The 24,392-nt window shown below is 44.6% G+C and overlaps 1 protein-coding gene across 11 annotated transcripts in view; it reads left to right on the forward strand.

Moving 5' to 3' along the window:
* Positions 1–24,392, forward strand: part of ptprfa (protein tyrosine phosphatase receptor type Fa) — a 384,726-nt gene that overhangs the window by 326,906 nt on the left and 33,428 nt on the right. For 6 of the 11 annotated variants that reach the window (XM_042322293.1, XM_042322292.1, XM_042322296.1 and 3 more), the window contains 4 exons: positions 2–211; positions 9,446–9,609; positions 14,414–14,425; positions 21,295–21,407. In XM_042322293.1, the coding sequence (XP_042178227.1) occupies positions 2–211; positions 9,446–9,609; positions 14,414–14,425; positions 21,295–21,407 (499 nt within the window). The remainder of the gene's footprint in view (position 1; positions 212–9,445; positions 9,610–14,413; positions 14,426–21,294; positions 21,408–24,392) is intronic. The other 5 variants (XM_042322294.1, XM_042322297.1, XM_042322298.1 and 2 more) reach the window with 1 other exon arrangement.

The raw sequence follows: 24,392 nt of genomic DNA on the forward strand, positions 1-24,392 counted from the left end.
GCTCCTGGAGGCTAGTTCTGACCAGAGCCTGAGAAGGAGGAGACAGACCCAAGAGTTCCTCAGACCCTACATCGCTGCCAAGATGGACAATCTGCCAGACACCTTCACTCTAGGAGACGAGAAGAAGTACCACGGCTTCTACAACAAGCCTCTACCGGGACAGCAGCAGTACCTCTGTTTCGTCCTGGCTGCCCTCAAAGACCACGAGTCTGTAAGTAACAACCACTACTCCTCATCTATTCTGTATATATACTGTAGTCCTGTCACAAACACAACTTCCATACATTATCATTGGCCCCCAGAGACATGTACATCCCATGTAGAATCAAACTGAACATACTAGTACTGTTAGTACTACTGTAGTGATTTATGCCATATGTTGACTCAGCCATGCCTATTCTACACACAGTTCAGCCTGGCCAGTATTTGATGATAACACAGTCAGTTGTGGGTTGTGATATTCCTCTCGTCTCTCAGTGAGCTAGCTACAGTATGTAACAGATGGGCCAACGCTCACGCTGGGGCCGCCATGCCCCAAGCTGCATGATGCAGCAGAACCATATAACTCACGTTGTGTAGTGTGTCATGGTTACGTGTGCACGTATAACAGAAAAACGATGACCCCGTGTCACAGTCAGATTTCACTGAATCACCTCGGTGGTAGTTGTTTACCTCAGTAGTAATTGTTTACCTCAGTGGTAATTGTTCACCTCAGTAGTAATTGTTTACCTCAGTAGTAATTGTTTACCTCAGTAGTAATTGTTTACCTCAGTAGTAATTGTTTACCTCAGTGGTAATTGTTCACCTCAGTAGTAATTGTTCACCTCAGTAGTAATTGTTCACCTCAGTAGTAATTGTTCACCCCAGTAGTAATTGTTTACCTCAGTAGTAATTGTTCACCTCAGTAGTAATTGTTCACCCCAGTAGTAATTGTTCACCACAGTAGTAATTGTTCACCTCAGTAGTAATTGTTCACCCCAGTAGTAATTGTTCACCTCAGTAGTAATTGTTCCCCTCAGTAGTAATTGTTCCCCTCAGTAGTAATTGTTCACCCCAGTAGTAATTGTTCCCCTCAGTAGTAATTGTTCCCCTCAGTAGTAATTGTTCACCTCAGTAGTAATTGTTCCCCTCAGTAGTAATTGTTCACCCCAGTAGTAATTGTTCCCCTCAGTAGTAATTCTTCCCCTCAGTAGTAATTGTTCCCCTCAGTAGTAATTGTTCACCCCAGTAGTAATTGTTCCCCTCAGTAGTAATTGTTCCCCTCAGTAGTAATTGTTCACCTCAGTAGTAATTGTTCCCCTCAGTAGTAATTGTTCACCCCAGTAGTAATTGTTCCCCTCAGTAGTAATTCTTCCCCTCAGTAGTAATTGTTCACCCCAGTAGTAATTGTTCCCCTCAGTAGTAATTGTTCACCTCAGTAGTAATTGTTCACCTCAGAAGATGCACTCACTGGCGTCCATGGTCTTCACTTCAGACGGCTTCTCATCCGCAAAACATCTTTCCCATATTTACTGTATAACTTACTCTATTCTGGAAATGATGTCATGGTTGATAAGAATACTTTTTTAAAGCATAAATCTGTTTTACAAACATTGGAGCACTAACTGTTGACCTTGACAGTGCCAGCCCAGTTCCTTCTTCTTTCTTTTGGTAAGGAACACATTGTGGGGAGAAAGTGGAGTCTTTCTCACATCCTCTCCTACATTGGTCCTTGATACAGCATTGTGTAGTGTTGTGTATTGTGTTGAGAAAGAACAGAGTTGTTTCTGTTTAGCAGAGTGACAGACAGACACATAACAGATCTGTGACGCCAGCACATTGACATATTGTTGAATCTAAATCAAGCCTGGCCAGAGAAAATAGCAGGCTAATCACATTCATTGGAAAACAGGGAAGTGAGCTCAGCTTTATAGTTATTGCAGGGTTGATGGAGAGATGGGGTGGGGGGGAGACTGGAGCGAAAAGGGCACTGCAGCTTTATGTGGCTCCAATAGCTGGTAAACATAGCCTGGAAGTGTGAAATTGGATAAAAGAAACAGGCCATATAAACAGTGTGATCACTTACAGCAGGAAAGAGAGGGAAAGAAAGGAGGGGAGGCGCTGCCGAGAAAGGGTGTCTGTTTCATCAACAAAGGAGAGAATCGTATGGGAGTGATGGAGGGGTGAAAAGAGTAAGAGGTAAAGAGAAAGAGAAGAGATGGAGTCTAATGGAGGATCAGAGAGTGGTAGAGGAAGCCTCAGGGCAATAATATGCAGTACAGGGAGACAAGAGAACAGCAGTAACAGTTGAGGGGAGATTTATGGATGAAAAAGAGAGAGATGTTTAAATGACACAGAGGGAGGCAGAGAGGCAGTTACAATGAAAGAGAGGGAGATAGAGGCAGAGAGAGAGATAGGGGCAGAGAGAGAGAGTGATAGGGGCAGAGAGAGAGCGATAGGGGGAGATGGAGAGGCAGAGAGAGAGAGATAGGGGCAGAGAGAGACCGATAGGGGCAGAGAGAGCGCGATAGCGGCAGAGGGAGAGCGATAGGGGCAGAGGGAGAGCGATACGGGCAGAGGGAGAGGGATACGGGCAGAGGGAGAGGGATACGGGCAGAGGGAGAGGGATACGGGCAGAGGGAGAGGGATACGGGCAGAGGGAGAGGGATACGGGCAGAGGGAGAGGGATACGGGCAGAGGGAGAGGGATACGGGCAGAGTGAGAGGGATACGGGCAGAGGGAGAGGGAGAGGCAGAGAGAGACAGAGAGAGAGAGGCAGAGAGAGATATAGATAAGTTGTAGCCTGGGGAATAAGCAGAGTCTCCTGGCTCCTGTCCTGTTTGTCACAGATAGGGTGTGGTGTGTGTGTGTGTGTGTGTGTGTGTGTGTGTGTGTGTGTGTGTGTGTGTGTGTGTGTGTGTGTGTGTGTGTGTGTGTGTGCACGTGTGTGCGTATTCGTGCTTGCGGATCCAGAGAGAGGAAGAAGCCTGCTTATGGTTTTATGTGTTGTGGGAAATAACAAAACTGCCACCCCGCATTACAGTCAGCTTTTGTTGCCTGTCATTTCATTAGGTTTTAGAGGTAAGCATGATTATGCGTGAAACAATGGAAAATAAAGACTATATTCACCCCTCCCTATGCACTCCTCGGTCTTCTCTCCTTCCCTTCCCTACATCAACTCTGTTTTTCTCTGACTTTAATATGGCTCTAATACACAGTGTTCCTATGCAGAATTTGTCAATGTGGAGGCGCTGGCAGTACATTATTCACTCATTCCATGGGATGTGTTTCTATCAGATAGTGCAGCCCAAGGTTTCTTCCCCCTTCTGAGAATATCTAAATGTGCTCTTCTGTTTGGGCTTCCATCCACTGTGTCTAAGAGGCGTGACTGCTGCCATTTTTCTAAGAAAGTTTTGTACTACGAGAGAGAGAGAGAGAGAGAGAGAGGGAGAGAGAGAGGGAGAGAGAGGAGAGAGAGAGAGAGAGAGAGAGAGAGAGAGAGAGAGAGAGAGAGAGAGAGGGAGAGAGGGAGAGAGGGAGAGAGAGAGAGAGAGAGAGAGAGAGAGAGAGAGAGAGAGAGAGAGAGAGAGAGAGAGAGAGAGAGAGAGAGAGAGAGAGAGAGAGAGAGAGAGAGAGAGAGAGAGAGAGAGAGAGAGAGACTCGTTCAGGGACAGAACGATCTTGCGATCGAGTCAAAAGGTCATTGAGTCGATTAAGACTCTAGGTCTTTCTCAGCAGGTATCAGAATCTGGGATGCACCATGACCTTTTAACCTTGAACCGTACATGAGTGTGTAGACTAGTCTCGGGCCCTAGTCAAATACTTTAGAAATGCATCACTCCTTCCTACTTTCCTTAAACATATATAATTCTCTCATTTTCGATATGCATACGTATGTAGATAAAATATAGGCATCAATGCAAAGCCTTTTGGCCCTTTTAAGTCCTCCTTCATTTATGCAGGATATGACTGTCACCGTCTGCAGCAATGCTAGGTGCACATTTTCAGTATTTCACTTCCAGACATCAATTTATTCTGCAGTGAAATATTCAGAAGAATCTAAAATAACTCTTATTTTGAGTATCTGTCTCCCTTCCTCATCCTCAACTGGGCCTGCCTAGTGCTACCATATGTAAACCTGGAGGCATGGCCTCAGTGAGTCAATGGGATTTCCACTGGCAGTTAATAAACATGGGTACAGGTCCATCCAACCCTCCACATGCCATGCTGCTGACGAGAGAGCATCCTCCTGCAAACACAGATGCCTAATTGTTTTAGTTACACTTCTTAGACAGCAAAGGGGATGCACACACAAGAGGTAGAGAGTGGGAGAGGTAGAGAGTGGGAGAGGTAGAGAGTGGGAGAGGTAGAGAGTGGGAGAAGTAGAGAGGTGGAGAGAGGGAGAGGTAGAGGTGGAGGGGGAGAGGTAGAGGTAGAGAGTGGGAGAGGTAGAGAGTGGGAGAGGTAGAGAGTGGGAGAGGTAGAGAGTGGGAGAGGTGGAGGGGGAGAGGTAGAGAGTGGGAGAGGTGGAGAGAGAGAGAGGTAGAGGGGGAGAGGTAGAGAGAGGCAGAGGTAGAAAGGTAGAGGGAGGTAGAGGTATAGTAAGGTAGAGGGAGGTAGAGGTATAGTAAGGTAGAGAGGTAGAGGATGAGAGAGGTAGAGAGAGGTAGTGGTAGAGAGAGGGGAAGGTGAGGAGAGGGAGAGGTGGAGGTAGAGAGAGGGAGAGGTAGAGAGAGGTAGAGGGAGGTAGAGGTAGAGGTATAGTAAGGTAGAGAGGTAGAGGATGAGAGAGGTAGAGAGAGGTAGTGGTAGAGAGAGGGAGAGGTAAAGAGAGGGAGAGGTAGAGAGAGGTAGAGGTAGAAAGGTAGAGGGAGGTAGAGGTAGAGGTATAGTAAAGTAGAGAGGTAGAGGATGAGAGATGTAGAGAGAGGTAGTGGAGGTGGAGGTAGAGAGAGGGAGAGGGAGAGGTAAAGATGGAGCAAGTATAGAAGGAGTAGACTTTGTGTGTAGTCCCTGCTGTGACCAGGGAGGGTGACTAGTGCAGGGGAGGATATGCATCAGCGGCCTCTAAAGACAATTCCGATAAAGATGACACCTTCCACCACGCCCTCTGGAAGCCAGCGGAGAACCCAGGGCCAACTCTCCCTGTCTCACTGGCATCATTAAGCTAGATCACAGCCTCACTACTTCACATGGCAGGGGAGAGGAGGGAAGAGCAGGAGAAGGGGAGAGCAACACAGGCTGAAAATAACTCACCCAGGGTCTGGGGTGAAGAGGAACGAGGTGGACTTAACTACCAAGGAGCAGGTGTGAGTGGGCGGTGGTGGATGGGGCAGGATTTGGAGTTTGTTTATCTGCTCGTAGCAGGTGTTTGTTCTTACTTAAATGTGATAATTCCTACTCTTGTACACACTCAGACTCAGAGTGTGTAGCTTCATCTGCATCAGCACTTAGTAGGCTGTACCTCCCTCCAGGCCACCTCTTTGCCACCATAGTAATCAGGTTAGGCTGTGTAGTGGCTGCAGTGCTCTGTGCTTTTACCTCTCTGGAATGAACGTCTTTGTCAGCTAATGTTTTTTTTTAAAGGCAATTAAAACCCTATTAAAAAAGGTGTTCCGTCACACATTTTCAAGGAAGGCAGCAACTATTTCCTTTTCTCTCTCTCTCTTGCTCTCACTCTTTTTCCGATCTCTCTCTTCTGTTCTCTCTCTTGCTCTCTCTTTTGCTCTCTCTCTCCGTTCTCTCTCTCTCTCTCTCCATTCACTCTCTCTCTCTCCGTTCTCTCTCTCTGTTCTCTCTCTCTGTTCTCTCTCTCAATTCAATTCAATTTGCTTTATTGGCATGACGTGACAATGTTATTTTGGATATTTACAATATAAAAATGAGAATCAAAATTGTCAACTGGACAACAGTAACAACAATAACCAAGGGTCAAATTAACCATACATTCAACAATAACAATAAGCATACAGTAGAGTACATGTGCAGGTTGATTGGTCTGTCAGACACTGTCCCTCAACTTATGGCAGACAGCAATGTAGTGCGCTGCCAACCCACAGCTCTCTGCGTCCTCCCCCAACAGGATGGGTAGCCTACTCTCATCAGAGAGGTCTTTGAAACCTTGAATAAGGGTTTCAAATTTGGGGAAATGACACTCTCTAATTGTTTTATATTTTTTACATTTTGTCAGGAAATGCAGCTCCGTCTCAGGTTCTTCTGTTGTGCAGTGGTTGCACAGCTTTTCCTCTACAGGGAGCCAGGTTTTCCTGTGTCTACCCTTCTCAAAGGCAAGGCTGTGCTCACTGAGCCTGTACATTGTCACGGTTTTTCTAAGGTTTTGATCAGTAACCATGGTCAAATATTTAGCCACAGTGTACTGTCGATTTAGGGCCAGATAGCACTGCATTTTGCTTTGTGCTTGTGCATGTGTTTCCCAATAAGCAATATAGTTTTGTTTTGACTGTGTTGTAATTTGGTTTGTCCTGATTGATTGGATATTCTGGTCCTGAGGCTTCAGTGTGTTCGTAGAACAGTGTATTAGTAGAACAGGTGAACTCAGCCCCAGGACCAGCTGGATGAGGGGACTCTTTTCTTTGCTCAGTTCTTGGCATTGCAGGGCTTGGTAGTGATATGAGAGGGGGTCACTGTATTTTAGATGTTTCCAAAACTGAATTGCTCTTTTTTGAGTTTTTATTATTAGTGGATATTGGCCTAATTCTGCCCTGCATGCATTGTTTGTAGTTTTCCTCTTGTTTAGATTTTTTAAATTTTTTTCCAATTTTGCCAGACGTTGTTTGTGTTTATGGACTCCTCAATTAGTGTCAGCTGCTTGCTGTTGTAATGTCCTTTTTGGTTCTGAGTGTACGTTTAGAGTGTTTTATAGTCTCACAGTAATGAAGGCGTAGGTCACCATTGTTTGGGTCTCTGTGCTTTTGGTTGGAGGTGTTCTAAGTTTTTTCCTTATAATTTTACGATCTGCATTAAACCAGTTGTCATCTGTGATCTTTTTTTGTTTAGTTTTTTATCAATTTCAATTGTGATTATTTTGCCGTTTGCCTGAATATATAGTTGATGCTAGATTGATGCCTTCTTCACTGTGAGTGAATGTGGTATCCAGAATCTCAGAGTGTTTGGATATTTTGGTTACAGGTTGCTTTCTGGTATTCTTCTGTGCTGTTTTGGGCCCATGTGTATGAATTTCTGATGTTGTACAGCTTACTGGGCTGTGAATGTCTGGTTGTTTCCATGTCTGTTCTTTTGAGGAACAACGTAATTTGGCTGTGATCAAACAGAGGTGTTAGTGGCTTGAGAGTGAATGATCTGAGAGAGAAGGGGTCAATGTCTGTGATCATATAGTCTACTGTACTGTGGCCAAGAGGCGAGCAGTAGGTGAATCTCCCCAAAGAGTCCCCCCGTAACCTACCATTGACAAAGTATAGACCCAGGCTTCTACAGAGCTGCAACAGATCCCTTCCGTTTTTGTTGACGGTGCTGTCACTGTTGTTTCTATGGGGGAGATTAAGACAGTTAGAGACACTATGGCCTGTAAATAAAGCTGTCCCCTCGTGTGCTCGTTAGATCAGGTAGTATTCCTGTGCGCGCATTTGTGTCCCCACAGATGAGCACATTTCCCTGGGCCTGGAAATGGAAATCTCTGTTCTCTCTCTCTTGCTCTCTCTCTCCGTTCTCTCTCTCTCTCTCCGTTCTCCCTCTCTCTCTCTTGCTCTCTCTCTCTCTCTCTCTCTTGCTCTCTCTCTGTTCTCTCTTTCTCTTGCTCTCTCTCTGTTCTCTCTCTTGCTCTCACTCTCCGTTCTCTCTCTCTCCATTCTCTCTTGCTCTCTCTCCATTCTCTCTATCTCCATTCTCTCTCTTTCTCTCTCTCTCTGTTCTCTCTCTCTCTCTCTCTTGCTCTCTCTCTGTTCTCTCTCTCTCTCTCTCTCTGTTCTCTCTGTCTTGCTCACTCTCTCCGTTCTCTCACTATCTCAATTCTCTCTCTTGCTCTATCTCTCCATTCTCTCTCTCTCCATTCTCTCTCTCTCTCTCCGTTCTCTCTCTCTCTGTTCTTTCTCTCTCTCTCTCCGTTCTCTCTTTCTCTCTCTCCATTCTCTCTCTCTCTCTACCACATATCCTTTTTTACCTTGATGAAGTTGTTTGCAGAGAGAGCAGGTACAAGGGGTATGGCTTGGCTTGATTCTGGCATCACATAATAAAGTTAAATTGATCAATTTGCAAGTCTTAATTCAATTAAAGTCACTGCGCTTGTTGTCACTTTGTGTTCTGGCTGACAGGTTGGGGAAGTTTTACTCTATAAAAGAATGGAGCTAGCTATAAATACGCCTCTCTCTCCTTCAGCAGATGGCTGGCTGATGTAAGGCTCCATCAGACACAGTGTTAGATTAGAGCTGTAGCAGTGCTATAGAGAACTCTGTATAGGACAGGGCCAAGGCAGTGCTATATATAACTCTGTATAGGACAGGGCCAAGGCAGAGCTATAGAGAACTCTGTATAGGACAGGGCCAAGGCAGAGCTATATAGAACTCTGTATAGGACAGGGCCAAGGCAGAGCTATATAGAACTCTGTATAGGACAGGGCCAAGGCAGAGCTATATAGAACTCTGTATAGGACAGGGCCAAGGCAGAGCTATATAGAACTCTGTATAGGACAGGGCCAAGGCAGTGTTATATAGAACTCTGTATAGGACAGGGCCAAGGCAGAGCTATAGAGAACTCTGTATAGGACAGGGCCAAGGCAGAGCTATATAGAACTCTGTATAGGACAGGGCCAAGGCAGAGCTATATAGAACTCTGTATAGGACAGGGCCAAGGCAGAGCTATAGAGAACTCTGTATAGGACAGGGCCAAGGCAGAGCTATATAGAACTCTGTATAGGACAGGGCCAAGGCAGAGCTATATAGAACTCTGTATAGGACAGGGCCAAGGCAGTGTTATATAGAACTCTGTATAGGACAGGGCCAAGGCAGAGCTATAGAGAACTCTGTATAGGACAGGGCCAAGGCAGTGTTATATAGAACTCTGTATAGGACAGGGCCAAGGCAGTGTTATATAGAACTCTGTATAGGACAGGGCCAAGGCAGAGCTATATAGAACTCTGTATAGGACAGGGCTAAGTCAGCATAAAGTTGACCGAACACCATGTTGTCAGATGCCTGGCTGATGTTAGCCTCTGTCAGCCACTGACATCTGGCACTGGGTTAGACACGGGCTAAGACATGAGGCATAACAGCTATAGAGATATCAGAGTTTCTAAAGTATTGGAACAGGCTTGAGACTACACAGGTCTAAAGGTTCATCAAGGTCAAAAGGCTCTGCATTAATATAGTGTGTATATCTGAGAGAAGGTCATTTAGTGTTCAGACTCATCAAAACTATAGAGCCCCTTCATACTAAACAGTGGTTGCTGTGTGGTGTCCTCCTCACTCTGTTGGTCCTCCCTTCCCTCCTGCAGCAGAAGACGTTTGCGGCCAGCCCGTACTCAGACCCCATCACAGTGAAGCTCCACAGCGGTATGCCCCTCCATGCTGAGGACCCAGAGATGCTGTGGGTCATGGGCCCTGTCCTGGCTGTTGTACTCATCATCATCATCGTCATCGCCATCCTGCTCTTCAAGAGGTAACTACGCTGCCACGCCAACTTTCTGCTTATAGGTGACAATTGTGGGCACTAAAAAGTTAGGTAGCACCATCGTATTGGCAGAACAATTAGCAACGGTCATCAAAATGGTTAAATAAAAAATAAATAAAAATAATAAATGCAACAGTTGGACAGTGGATGAAGATACTCCAAACATTATACAGCTACGGACAAATATGAATGTTCAGGGATCTCGGTGGAAATTCAGGTATTCAATTTATTGTCAAATCTTTTATCTTTTATCCTTAGAATGCACTCATATACTGTATACATTTTCTCATGATATCACATATAAAAAAATATATATTTTGTGTTCAAATAAAGAACATTATATGTGCCTAATTTACATAATTACACAGAGTGTTTTCCATGTATGAATAAATTAACATAACGGGTTAGAACAGGCTTGCAACCACCAACAACTTGCTCTGTCTAGGCCTACCTGCACTCACCTGTGCTGTCCAGACTTCCTCATTAATTACTGTTGTCACATTCTGTTGCATTATTCAACAAATGTGTCAATAGCAGGATTTCCTCAGATGAAAAATTACACTTGGCTCCAGATTACACCTATCTATACATACTTTACATTGTTTGTGAGATCAGACATAATATCACTATAATCCGAGTGTTCATTTTTGGAATTTCCTTTCATTTCAGCGCATCTTATTTTTTTTTACAGTTCAACTGTACTAAATTATTGTTTCCACAAAAAATGTACACCAATCAAAATAAATGTACCTTCTCTTTCAAATTAAATCTAATTTGATTTGTTACAATACAACAGGTGTAGACCTTACAGTGAAATGCTTACTTAACCAACAATGCAGTTTTAAGAAAATACAAAAAAAGAGTAAGAGATAAGAATAACAAATAATTAAAGAGCAGCAGTAAATAACAATAGCGGGGCTATATACAGACTATGTCTAGGTGGCTGGAGTCTTTGACAATTTTTAGGGACTTCCTCTGGCACCGCCTGGTATAGAGGTCCTGGATGGCAGGATGCTTGGCCCCAGTGATGTACTGGGCCGTACGCACTACCCTCTGTAGTGCCTTGCGGTCGGAGGATGAGCAGTTGCCATACCAGGCAGTGATGCAACCCGTCAGGATGCTCTCGATGGTGCAGCTGTAGAACCTTTTGAGGATCTGAGGACCCATGACAAATCTTTTCAGTCTTTTAGGGGGAATAGGTTTTGTCGTGCCCTTTTCACAAATGTCTTGGTGTGTTTGGACCATGTTAGTTTGTTGGTGATGTGGACACCAAGGAACTTGAAGCTCTCAACCTGCTCCACTACAGCCCCGTCGATGAGAATGGGGGTGTGCTCGGCACTCCTTTTCCTGTAGTTCACAATCATCTCCCTTGTCTTGATCACGTTGAGGGAGATATTTTGTCCTTGCACCACACAGTCAGGTCTCTGACCTCCTCCCTATAGGCTGTATCATCATTGTCGGTCGTCAGGCCTACCACTGTTGTGTCATCAGCAAACTTAATGATGGTGTTGGAGTTGTGCCTGGCCATGCAGTCATGAGTTAACAGGGAGTACAGGAGGGGACTGAGCATGCACCCCTGAGGGGCCCCCATGCTGAGGATCAGCGTGGCAGATGTGTTGTTACCTACCCTTACCATCTGGGGGCGGCCCGTCAGGAAGTCCAGGATCCAGTTGCAGAGGGAGGTGTTTAGTCCCAGGGTCCTTAGCTTAGTGATGAGCTTTGAGGGCAATATGATGTTGAACGCTGAAATGTAGTCAATGAACAGCATTCTCACATAGGTGTTCCTTTTGTCCAGGTGTGAAAGGGCAGTGTGGAGTGTAGTAGAGATTGCATTATCTGTGGATCTGTTGGTGCGGTATGCAAATTGGAGTGGGCCTAGTGTTTCTGGGATAATGGTGATGATGTGAGCCATGACCAGCCTTTCAAAGCATTTCATGACTACATTCATGTATGAATGCTATGGATCGGTAGTCATTTAGGCAGGTTACCTTAGTGTTCTTGGGCACAGGGACTATGGTGGTCTTCTTGAAACATGTTGATATTGGATTTCGCACCCCTCAAACACAGGAAGTAGATGGCTGGAAAAGACACATCCTCAGGTGGGCGGGGCACCCCTCAAACACAGGAAGTAGATGGCTGGAAAAGACACATCCTCAGGTGGGCGGGGCACCCCTCAAACACAGGAAGTAGATGGCTGGAAAAGACACATCCTCAGGTGGGCGGGGCACCCCTCAAACACAGGAAGTAGATGGCTGGAAAAGACAGATCCTCAGGTGGGTGGGGCACCCTCAAACACAGGAAGTAGATGGCTGGAAAAGACACATCCTCAGGTGGGCGGGGCACCCCTCAAACACAGGAAGTAGATGGCTGGAAAAGACACATCCTCAGGTGGGCGGGGCACCCTCAAACACAGGAAGTGGATGGCTGGAAAAGACAGATCCTCAGGTGGGTGGGGCACCCTCAAACACAGGAAGTAGATGGCTGGAAAAGACACATCCTCAGGTGGGCGGGGCACCCCTCAAACACAGGAAGTAGATGGCTGGAAAAGACAGATCCTCAGGTGGGCGGGGCACCCCTCAAACACAGGAAGTAGATGGCTGGAAAAGACACATCCTCAGGTGGGCGGGGCACCCCTCAAACACAGGAAGTAGATGGCTGGAAAAGACACATCCTCAGGTGGGTGGGGCACCCCTCAAACACAGGAAGTGGATGGCTGGAAAAGACAGATCCTCAGGTGGGCGGGGCATGCTCATTGCTAGAACAATTGCTGCAATGAATGTGCAACAGGGCACTCGGGTGTTTGTGGATAGACAGCTGGATATACAGCTTCACATGGCTGCTTGTGTTCTCAGGAAAGTGACATTATTGCTAAGGATAGTTAGGACATGACTGAAAACAATGTTTTTTCATCATTTTGACAGCCAAATGTTTCAAGCAATAACATGTTATCTCTGAGGTTTGTTATTCAGTGTTATTCTAAAATCTGACTCCTTGAATTATCATCTTAAAGCAGTCCCCGGAGGTTTTATTTTCCCTCTTTAGCTTAACTTACAACCATAAAACAAGTTGTATTTAAGATTGATTATAAATGACATCTGTTCGTTGGAGTTCAGTGGTTCCTCAATTAAGACAGACAGGCATTCATCTAGCCTGGGCCTGAAGGCTCTGTGAGGACTTTCTCCTTGGAGTGGGCACATGGGAGGCTGCTCAGTCAAGTAGCCTGCAGCCCTGCTGTCTCACGCAGGTTAACAGTTGGCCCAGCCGTGTTTTCTCTGCTCTGTTTGAGTGGGGCTGTCCTTAGGCCAGACATCTGGAGCTTCTGACTGAGCAAGCTTTAGAGAGAGAGGGAAGAGGAGGATCCATATGGTCCCTTCCGCTGATGATGACATCTCAGCTAGCTACAACACTGTTGGGGACATGTTGGGATGGGTTGGGCCTCCTCTCTCTGTCGCTGTCGATCTGTTCAACTCTTTCGTCACCATCCTCTCTTACTGGGTGTTCAGTCTTTCATTCTAAAACCAGAGAGAGACTCTTCAGTCTCTGGGGTAGCTCTCCTTACTTCTCAGAAGGCTTCATCTTACTTCTCCTTCGTCTGGTGATCAGAAGGAGCCAGAGCTCAACTCGCTCGTACACACCAACCCAGGAAAGTAAAGTAGTGAGCTGAACTCAGCTGAACAAGTAATTCAATTTTATTGAAAAAAAATTCAGGTCTAAGTCCTTTTGGCTTTGAGGACAGTTGTCAGTGAGAGCACAGAGCACTGCAGAGAGCGTTAGCTGCTCTCTCTGTGTGGATAAGCCCAGCCAGGGCTGGCTTCAATGGAAGGAGGGTGGATGATTTCTTCACAGCAAATGAGAATAAATCTTTTGAAGTGGCCCGATTTAGCATGCCTATTTGACTGCATAGGCCTATAGCTCTCTGAAGTCCATACCAGGAGCCATTGCAACTTTGTATGACTTGGAAGTAATTTAGCTAAAATGGATTATCCTCAAACTTAAATGAATGTAACCTCAACAAAATGTAAAATACAGTTGAAGAGGCTGATCGAAAGACATTCCAACATTTGCAAAAGTGGTGAAACAGAGGTTATGTATATAGGGGTGAAACAGGCTACTGGGCACAGACTGATTGAATCAATGTTGAATCACTGATTGAATCAATGTTGTTTCCACATCATTTCAAAAACATTACGTGGAATAGATGTTGAATTGACGTCTGTTACCAGTGGGAGAAATTATGTATATGAGAACACCATCCTCATCTTTCCACACAATGTATTAGGATGAAAGTTCATACCAGGACATTAGTTGCAAGATGCAGCCTACTGTATTTCCACTCAGCTAGTACAATATTTACATCAAGTAACCTAATGGAGCATAGTGCACCATCATTAAACCTGTCCAACACCACAGAATATAATATCCTACTGGCCTTTTCTCATAGCATATGCATTTTAAGAGAAAGGGTTGTAAAGAAAAATATTATATTAAAAAAACTTGTTGAAGATTATCATAGTGGCAGGGATTGAGATCTGGGCCCCTAGAGGAAAAACTCATTTTCTAAATGTCAGCGTCGACATCTGAATAAAAGTGCAGGGCTGAGAGGGTGGAGGATGGAGAGAAAGGGAGGGAGGGAGGGATAAAGGGGTGAAGTATAAATCTGGTTCCCTATCCACTGCTTCTATGCTTCATCCCTGCTGCTGACAATCTGTCATTTAATCCTCCCTCTATCTCTTTCCCTCTTTCTCTCTGTCTTCTCCCTCACTCACTTCCCCCCTGCTTTCTGTGGATGCAGCAAAAAAGAAAGGTTAGTATTTATTTCCCACGGGGTATACTACAAAGTAGAATCAATGAGTTAGCCAGCTAACTTGCCTAAATATTCAGAAAAATACATTTGGGGGGTGGGGGTATAAGCTTGAAATGGGCATGGTCTAATTGAAAGAACAACCAAAAACATATACCTACATTTAGCTTTCTAAATTAATCAGACAAACTATCGTTTTTTTCTGGTTGTTTTTCAAAGTTAGCTGGCTAACTAATTGCACCTACTTTGTAGTATGTTTGACACCTTTACACCCCTTTCCCCCTTCTCTAACCCTGACGTGGCTGTCACTCTGCAGCACAGCCACCCTCTCCTCCCTCCTCCCCTCCCCTTACTCCACTCTTCTTCTCTATAAAATGTGCTTCTGGGTCAGGCCGCTCTGTTCTGTTCTGACTCAGTGACAGACTGACATGCTCTTTGTTTCTGCTACACTGTCAAGATCACACATCACACCACTATGCCATGTCTTGTGTCTTTGGCTGGTGTGTTGTTGAGTGTTTTTTCACAAGAGACATACAGTACCAGTCAGAAGTTTGGACACACCTACTCATTCAAAGGTTTTTATATATATTTACTATTTTCTACATTGTAGAATAATAGTGAAGACATTAAAACTATGAAATAACACATGGAATAATGTAGTAACCAAAAAAGTGTTTTACAAATCAAAATATATTTTAGATTTTAGATTCTTCAAAATAGCCACCCATTGCCTTGATGACAGCTTTGTACACTCTTGGCATTCTCTCAAACAGCTTCACCTGGAATGCTTTTCCAACCGTCTTGAAGGAGTTTCCACATATGCTGAGCACTTGTTGGCTGCTTTTCCTTCACTCTGCGGTCCAACTCATCCCAAACCATCTCAATTGGGTTGAGGTCGGATGATTGTGGAGGCCAGGTCATCTGATGCAGCACTCCATCGCTATCCTTCTTGGTTAAATAGCCCTTACACAGCCTGGAGGTGTGTTGGGTCATTGTCCTGTTGAAAAACAAATGATAGTCCCACTAAGCGCAAACTAGATGGGATGGCATATCGCTGCAGAATGCTTTGGTAGCCATGCTGGTTAAGTGTTACTTGAATTCTAAATAAATCACTGACAGTATCACCAGCAAAGCACCCCCACACCATCACACCTCCTCAAATCAAATCAAATCAAATTTTATTTGTCACATACACATGGTTAGCAGATGTTAATGCGAGTGTAGCGAAATGCTTGTGCTTCTAGTTCCGACAATGCAGTAATAACCAACAAGTAATCTAACTAACAATTTCAAAACTACTGTCTTATACACAGTGTAAGGGGATAAAGAATATGTACATAAAGATATATGAATGAGTGATGGTACAGAGCAGCATAGGCAAGATACAGTAGATGGTATCGAGTACAGTATATACATATGAGATGAGTATGTAAACAAAGTGGCATAGTTAAAGTGGCTAGTGATACATGTATTACATAAGGATGCAGTAGATGATATAGAGTACAGTATATACGTATGCATATGAGATGAATAATGTAGGGTATGTAACATTATATTAGGTAGCATTGTTTAAAGTGGCTAGTGATATATTTTACATCATTTCCCATCAATTCCCATTATTAAAGTGGCTGGAGTTGAGTCAGTGTCAGTGTCAGTGTGTTGGCAGCAGCCATTCAATGTTAGTGGTGGCTGTTTAACAGTCTGATGGCCTTGAGATAGAAGCTGTTTTTCAGTCTCTCGGTCCCAGCTTTGATGCACCTGTACTGACCTTGCCTTCTGGATGATAGCGGGGTGAACAGGCAGTGGCTCGGGTGGTTGTTGTCCTTGATGATCTTTATGGCCTTCCTGTAACATCGGGTGGTGTAGGTGTCCTGGAGGGCAGGTAGTTTGCCCCCGGTGATGCGTTGTGCAGACCTCACTACCCTCTGGAGAGCCTTACAGTTGTGGGCGGAGCAGTTGCCGTACCAGGCGGTGATGCAGCCCGCCAGGATGCTCTCGATTGTGCATCTGTAGAAGTTTGTGAGTGCTTTTGGTGACAAGCCGAATTTCTTCAGCCTCCTGAGGTTGAAGAGGCGCTGCTGCGCCTTCTTCACGATGCTGTCTGTGTGAGTGGACCAATTCAGTTTGTCTGTGATGTGTATGCCGAGGAACTTAAAACTTGCTACCCTCTCCACTACTGTTCCATCGATGTGGATAGGGGGTGTTCCCTCTGCTGTTTCCTGAAGTCCACAATCATCTCCTTAGTTTTGTTGACGTTGAGTGTGAGGTTATTTTCCTGACACCACACTCCGAGGGCCCTCACCTCCTCCCTGTAGGCCGTCTCGTCGTTGTTGGTAATCAAGCCTACCACTGTTGTGTCGTCCGCAAACTTGATGATTGAGTTGGAGGCGTGCGTGGCCACGCAGTCGTGGGTGAACAGCGAGTACAGGAGAGGGCTCAGAACGCACCCTTGTGGGGCCCCAGTGTTGAGGATCAGCGGGGTGGAGATGTTGTTGCCTACCCTCACCACCTGGGGGCGGCCCGTCAGGAAGTCCAGTACCCAGTTGCACAGGGCGGGGTCGAGACCCAGGGTCTAACTTCCGGCGCCGACAGAGATGGCCGCCTCGCTTCGCGTTCCTAGGAAACTATGCAGTTTTTTGTTTTTTTTACGTTTTATTTCTTACATTAGTACCCCAGGTCATCTTAGGTTTCATTACATACAGTCGAGAAGAACTACTGAATATAAGATCAGCGTCAACTCACCATCAGTACGACCAAGAATATGATTTTCACGAAGCGGATCCTGTGTTCTGCCTTTCAACCAGGACAACGGAATGGATCCTATGCGGCGACCCAAAAAAACGACTCCGTAAAAGAGGGAAACGAGGCGGTCTTCTGGTCAGACTCCGGAGACGGGCACATCGTGCACCACTCCCTAGCCATGCTTCACGGTGGGAACCACACATGTGGAGATCATCTGTTCACCTACTCTGCTTCTCACAAAGACACAGCTGTTGGAACCAAACATCTCAAATTTGGGCTCATCACACCAAAGGACAGATTTCCACCGGTCTTATGTCCATTGTTCGTGTTTCTTGACCCAAGCAGCTCTCTTCTTCTTATTGGTGTCCTTTAGTAGTGGTTTCTTTGCAGCAATTCAACCATGAATGACTGATTCTTGCAGTCTCCTTTGAATAGTTGATGTTGAGATGTGTCTGTTACTTGAACACTGTGAAGCATTTATTTGGGCTTCAATCTGAAGCTGGTAACTCTAATGAACTTATCCTCTGCAGCAGAGGTAACTTTGGGTCTTCCTTTCCTGTGTCGGTCCTCATGAGAGCCAGTTTCATCATAGAACCTGATGGTTTTTGCAACTGCACTTGAAGAAACTTTAAAAGTTCTTGAAATGTTCCTGATTAACTGACCTTCATGTCTTAAAGTAATGATGGACTGTCGTTTCTCTTTGCTTAATTGAGCTGTTCTTGCCATAATATGGACTTGGTCTTTTACCAGAAAGGGCTATCTTCTGTATACCACCCCTACTTTGTCACAACACAACTGATTGGCTCAAACACATTAAGAAGGAAAGAAATTCCACAAATTAACTTTTAACAAGGCACACCTGTTAATTGAAATGCATTCCAGGTGACGCCCTCATGAAGCTGGTTGAGAGAATGCCAAGGGTGTGCAAAGCTGTCATCAAGGCAAAGGGTGGCTACTTTAAAGAATATAAAATCTAAAAGATATTTCGATTTGTTTCGCACTTTTTTGATTACTACATATTTCATATGTGTTATTTCATAGTTTTGATGTCTTCCTACAATGTAGAAAGTAGTGAAAATGAAGAAAAACTCTGTCATGGGTGTCATTGGAAGTAGACCAAAGTGCAGCGTGGTGAATTTTCTTTTCTTTTCATTTGAATGTCACCAACAAAACGTCCGTGACGCTTACAGGACTAAGTGCCACAAACAAAGTTAACTACCCACCCTGAAAGGAGGTGAAAAAGGGACCTAAGTATGATTCCCAATCAGAGACAACGATAGACAGCTGTCCCTGATTAAGAACCATATCCGGCCAACACATAGAAACACAAATCAGAGAAATAAAGGACATAGAATGCCCACCCAAATCACACCCTGACCAAACCAAAAAGAGACTCTAATAAAAAAGGCTCTCTAAGGTCATGGCGTGAAAAATCCTTGAATGAGTAGGTGTGTCCAAACTATTGACTAGTACTGTATACATATTAAAGTACAAAACACAGTCATAGGAAGGATAAATAAAACATAAAAAACATTCCTTCACAAATAAGTCTCCAATCAATACTTTGAATTGCCTGAACGGCACCACAACATCAAAATAATTAAATGTATTTAGAATTTTGTACCAGCAATACGGTGCATTAAAACTTAAAGCAGATTCACCTAGCTCAGTGGAGACCCTAGGAACCTCAAGAGTTAACCAATCCTGTTGACGGGTTAGGCAACTCAGGTGTCTATTTTTAATTTATTTAAATGTAACCTTTATTTAACTAGGCAAGCCAGTTAAGAACAAATTCTTATTTACAATGACGGCCTACCTCGGCCAAACCCGGACCACGCTGGGTCAATTGTGTGCCGCCCTATGGGACTCCCAATCACGGTCAGATGTGATGCAGCCTGGATTCAAACCAGGGACTGTAGTGACGCCTCTTGCATTGAGATGCAGTGCCTTAGACCACTGTGCCACTTGGGTCTAAACTTCAACAGCCGTTAGATAAGATGGAAATGTATGAAGTCGGGCCTACAGGTCTTTAGTGAAGTCCAACCAACCCTTTCATACAGGGTGCAGTGATATCAAAACTGTCAGCTGTAACAAAACAAAGGGCACTATGGTAGATGGCACCTAAAGGTTTAAGTATTAGCAGATGCACTTTGATAAATACTATCACCATAATTAAGAACAGATTATAAGGTTGACTGAATAATCTGCTTTCTACTGCATAGAGAAAGGCACGATCTGTTTCTGTAGATAAAGTCAACTTTAAATGTTAGCTTCTTAACCAGCCTATCTATGTATTTTTCAAATGTAAAATCCAAATCAAGCCAAATGCATAAGTATTTACACTACTGTTCAAAAGTTTGGGGTCACTTAGAAATGTCCTTGTTTTTGAAAGAAAAGCAAATTTTTTTGTCCATTTAAAATAACATGAAATTGATCTGAAATACAGTGTAAACATTGTTAATGTTGTAAATGACCATTGTAGCTGGAAACGGCTGTTTTTTAATGGAATATCTACATAGGCGTACAGAGATGTTGTGTTACCTAATCCAAGTTTATCATTTTATAAAGCTAATTGATCATTAGAAAACCCTTTTGCAATTCTGTTAGCACAGCTGAAAACAGTTGTGCTGTTTAACCCCATGAATCACGATGGCCTAGGGGTTAGGTTTAGGGTTAGGAGTTAGGGTTAGAGCGTTAGGTTTAGGGTTAGGAGTTAGGGTTAGTCAGAATAACAAAGTGCCCCTCCCCAGACCTCCTTATGTCATGCCTCCATGCTTTATTATGATCTCCATTTGTGTGTCCCAAATAGCCCCCATTCCCTATATAGTGGACTACTTTTTACCGGAGCACTATGGGATTTTGTCAAAAGTACTGCACTGCATAGGGAATAGGGTGCTATTTGAGACTCAGTCTAAGTTTAGGGCTAGTAACATAACTGTCACATCCCATAGACAGCTATGCATGGCAGCATTAATAGCTTTCCCTGTGAGACAGCCAGCTGAACACGTCAGTAGCATCACTCAGCAATGGAGGCTGCTGCACTCAGACACACGTTAGCGTGATGTTAGTGCTACCCAAAGAAATAAACACAGGCTTTAGTGCATAAGTGTGGCAGCAGCTGTAACATGGCAACACTTAAGACCTCAGTTAGCATGCTAGCGCTAGGAGACACGGTGTGGTGCGTTGGGAATGGAGGACATAGGCTCCAACAGATGTGCTCTCTCCGCAACACTCTCCCTCGCTCTTCTCTCTATCCCTCGATCGTCCCTCTCTCTCTCACCATCCCTTCTGCTCTCCTCCCTTTATTTTCCGTTCTCTCCCTCTATCTCCCTTCCCTTCCTTCCTCCCTCTCTCTCCTCCCACACCCTGCCTCCTTCCCTCTCTCCCCCTCCCCTCCCCCATCCCTCCTCTATCTTCCTCTCTCCCCCCCCTCCACTTTCTTTCTCCACCTCTGTAATTAGCAAGCCTTCCTACTCTGTCACTGCGGCTGATCTGTTAATTGCTCAGCCTGTTTGTTTTCACACGTTCATATGGGGGAAATTAGAGGTTTTAATGAGCGTAAACCCAAAACTGTGTCACCACTTCCCCCCCAGCTGTGTAGACAGTGAAGTGGGTCCTCACCTCGTCAGGAACACACAGCACGGCAGACACACCGTGATATTGATCAAGTTATTTAACGGCACCCTATTCACTATATAGTGCACTACTTTTAATCCGAGCGGGAGGCACTAGTCCAAAGTAGTGCACTATAGGGAGTAGGTTGCCCTTTGGAACGTAAAACTACTACTCACTGAAGAGTAGAGGTATGCCTCTGCTTCAGGGAGTTACACACCTCAACAGACACAACATCAGCTTTTAACTCCACTCCAGGCACAGTATCTTCCACATCAATGCAGGAACCAACAGCTATCTCAATGACACAGTCATGATACAACAGTGATGGTTCTGTGACTGGGGTTTCCAGCCAGCTGACCACTACAGTGTGGTTACATTCTAATGCCCATACAATCATACCACCTCCTTCAGCCTACCACCATACATGCCCAATGACATGACTTATTTATAAGTAGTATGCTAGTGTTTTTATTGGAGCTCGTCTCATGGTCTCTCCTCCCTGCCTCTCTCCCCAGGAAACGAGCATCTCCCTCGGCTAAGGATGAGCACTCTGCTGGGGTGAAGGACTCTCTGCTGGCCCACTCCTCTGATCCTGTGGAAATGAGACGACTCAACTATCAGACACAAGGTATAGACGCACACACACACAAGGTATAGACACACACACACACACACTAGCACGCACGATTTATAGACACACACACACACAAGGTATAGACACACACACACACACACACACACACACTAGCACGCACGATTTATAGACACACACAAAGTCACAGATCCAGACACACTAGCAGGCAAACAACCACTGACACACTTATATTCAGATTTAGCAGTTATTCAACCATGGCCAAACTATCCACCTCAGTGCCTGCAGACAAATCTCCAACAAGGTAACTTATAAAACCTGGTCTCTATACACACCACTGCTCACAGTCTCTAACACTCCTATGATATGATACATTCTGATGAATGTGTAGCTATTGGTAACCACTGTGCTAGGAGAAGCAATTGAATGCAGTTCACATTACAGTCTTCAAGTATAAAACACTTCAGAGTTAAGGCTTCTACTGTATGCAGATGATTCAGATTAATTACAACAATATCAGATCCTGGTTATCGCAAATGAAACATGGTTTTGATGAGTTGAAAGAGGATGATAATCCGTCCAGTGTATACTCTGTACTGGATATCATCATCTTCTCTTTGTAATATCGGAGGATTGTTGTGGATGTGAAGGATTGTCACATGGCTTAGTGTACAAGGATCATATGTCTTGTTGTAATTAGTAGTACGTTGGTTTCAGTGAAGTTGGAAAGGGAGTGGCTGTAGTTGAGGATGAGGACTGTCTATCGGTCAACAACCCAAAGCTCTGGTCTAGTCGACGAGATGTCCTCTCTCTCTTCACCTTCATTTATGACCATTATAGAAATAAGCCTTAAAGGTCTGTTAACATATAACACACCCTGCCCATGCTGCTTCTCATCTCACTGTGAAGTAAAGCGAGAGAGGGGGGGTGGTTGCATGGGAATTGCTACAGTATATTATCCATCTGTTTTCAGTGGCTCTTCAGCTCTTCTGGTGGGCCCTAATGGAACTCTATTCCATATGGGTCCTGGTTGAAAGTATTGTACTATTTAGGGAATAGGGTACCGTTTGGGACGCATACTCTCTGTCTCTTCTTCTAGTGGACTGCACTGACCCAGCTTGGTAATTAAACACTGTTGAATGCAGCATGGAGAGTCTTGAGCTTTGAACTTAGCAGAGGAATTAAGCCCACAGAATCTCTCTCTAACTCATTCTCTGAACATCAAACTCGTTCTGTCTCACCCTTGGTTTCTGTGCCCTCTTCTCTCTCGCATCTCTCTTCTCTTTCCTCTCTCTCACTCCCTCCCTCTCTCATCTCTCTCTTCTCTCTCCTCTCTCTCCTCGCTCTCTTCTCAATCTTTTCTCTCCCTCTCTCTCTTCTCTGTTTTCTCTCTCCTCTCCTCTCTCTTCTCTGTTTTCTCTCTCCTCTCCTCTCTCTTCTCTGTTTTCTCTCTCCTCTCCTCTCTCTTCTCTGTTTTCTCTCTCCTCTCCTCTCTCTTCTCTGTTTTCTCTCTCCTCTCCTCTCTCTTCTGTTTTCTCTCTCCTCTCCTCTCTCTTCTCTGTTTTCTCTCTCCTCTCCTCTCTCTTCTGTTTTCTCTCTCCTCTCCTCTCTCTTCTCTGTTTTCTCTCTCCTCTCCTCTCTCTTCTGTTTTCTCTCTCCTCTCCTCTCTCTTCTCTGTTTTCTCTCTCCTCTCCTCTCTCTTCTCTGTTTTCTCTCTCCTCTCCTCTCTCTTCTCTGTTTTCTCTCTCCTCTCCTCTCTCTTCTCTGTTTTCTCTCTCCTCTCCTCTCTCTTCTCTGTTTTCTCTCTCCTCTCCTCTCTCTTCTCTGTTTTCTCTCTCCTCTCCTCTCTCTTCTGTTTTCTCTCTCCTCTCCTCTCTCTTCTCTTTTTTCTCTCTCCTCTCCTCTCTCTTCTGTTTTCTCTCTCCTCTCCTCTCTCTTCTCTGTTTTCTCTCTCCTCTCCTCTCTCTTCTCTGTTTTCTCTCTCCTCTCCTCTCTCTTCTCTGTTTTCTCTCTCCTCTCCTCTCTCTTCTCTGTTTTCTCTCTCCTCTCTTCTCTATCGTTTCTCTATCTCGCTCTCTCTCTTTATTCTCTTTTTTTTCTCTCTCTCTCTCTCTCCTCTATCTTTTATCTCTCTCCTCTCTCTCCTCTATCTCGCTCTCTCTCTCTTTATTCTCTCTTTTTATTCTCTCTCTTCTCTATCTTTTCTCTCTCTCCATCTTTCTCTCTCTCTCCTTTCTCTCTCTCTCTCCTCTATCTTTTATCTCTCTCCTCTCTCTCCTCGCTCTCTTTATCTTTATCTTTTCTCTCTCCTCACTCTCTCTTCTCTATCTTTTCTCTCTCTCCCCTTTCTATATTTCTCTCTCTCTCTCCTTTCTCTCTCTCTCTTCTCTATATTTTCTCCCTCTCCTTTCTCTTCTCTATCTTTTATCTCTCTCCTCTCTCTCCTCTCTCCTCTCTCTTTAACTTTTCTCTCTCTCCTCTCTCTCTTCAATATATTCTCTCTCTCCTCTCTCTCTCTCTTCACTATATTTTCTCTCTCTCCTCTCTCTCTCTCCTCTATCTTTTCTCTCTTTTCTCTTTCTCTCTCTTTCTCTTTTCTCTTTCTCGTCTCTCTCTCCTCTCTCTCTCTCGCTAATGCACTACTCTTTCTTTATGAGCACTCTCTCGCCCTGTTTCTCTACTTCTCTCTATGTGCCTTATCTCCCTCTCTCTAACTCTTCATCTCATTCCTATTTTCATCTCTTTCAAACCCTCTCTTCTCTCTCCCCCCTCCACCCCTCCCTCCCTCTCTCCATCACTCTGTGGGTGTTTTCTAGTAGTTTGCTATGAGATCGGCAGCTTGTGAGTCTCTAGCAGTAGGGGGTACATAGCAGATGTTGTTTACACAAATAGAGGCAGGTATGTTGTTGACTAATTTTCCAGCCTCTTGCCATTTGTGTCCTTGTGAGCACAATAAAGATGTGTTCTAATAGCTCAGTTCTATACTATCGATGCCTCTGTTGTCTACTTAAGCACTTTACA

Source organism: Oncorhynchus tshawytscha, linkage group LG05 (assembly GCF_018296145.1).
Source record: "Oncorhynchus tshawytscha isolate Ot180627B linkage group LG05, Otsh_v2.0, whole genome shotgun sequence".
Taxonomy (NCBI): Eukaryota; Metazoa; Chordata; class Actinopteri; order Salmoniformes; family Salmonidae; genus Oncorhynchus; species Oncorhynchus tshawytscha.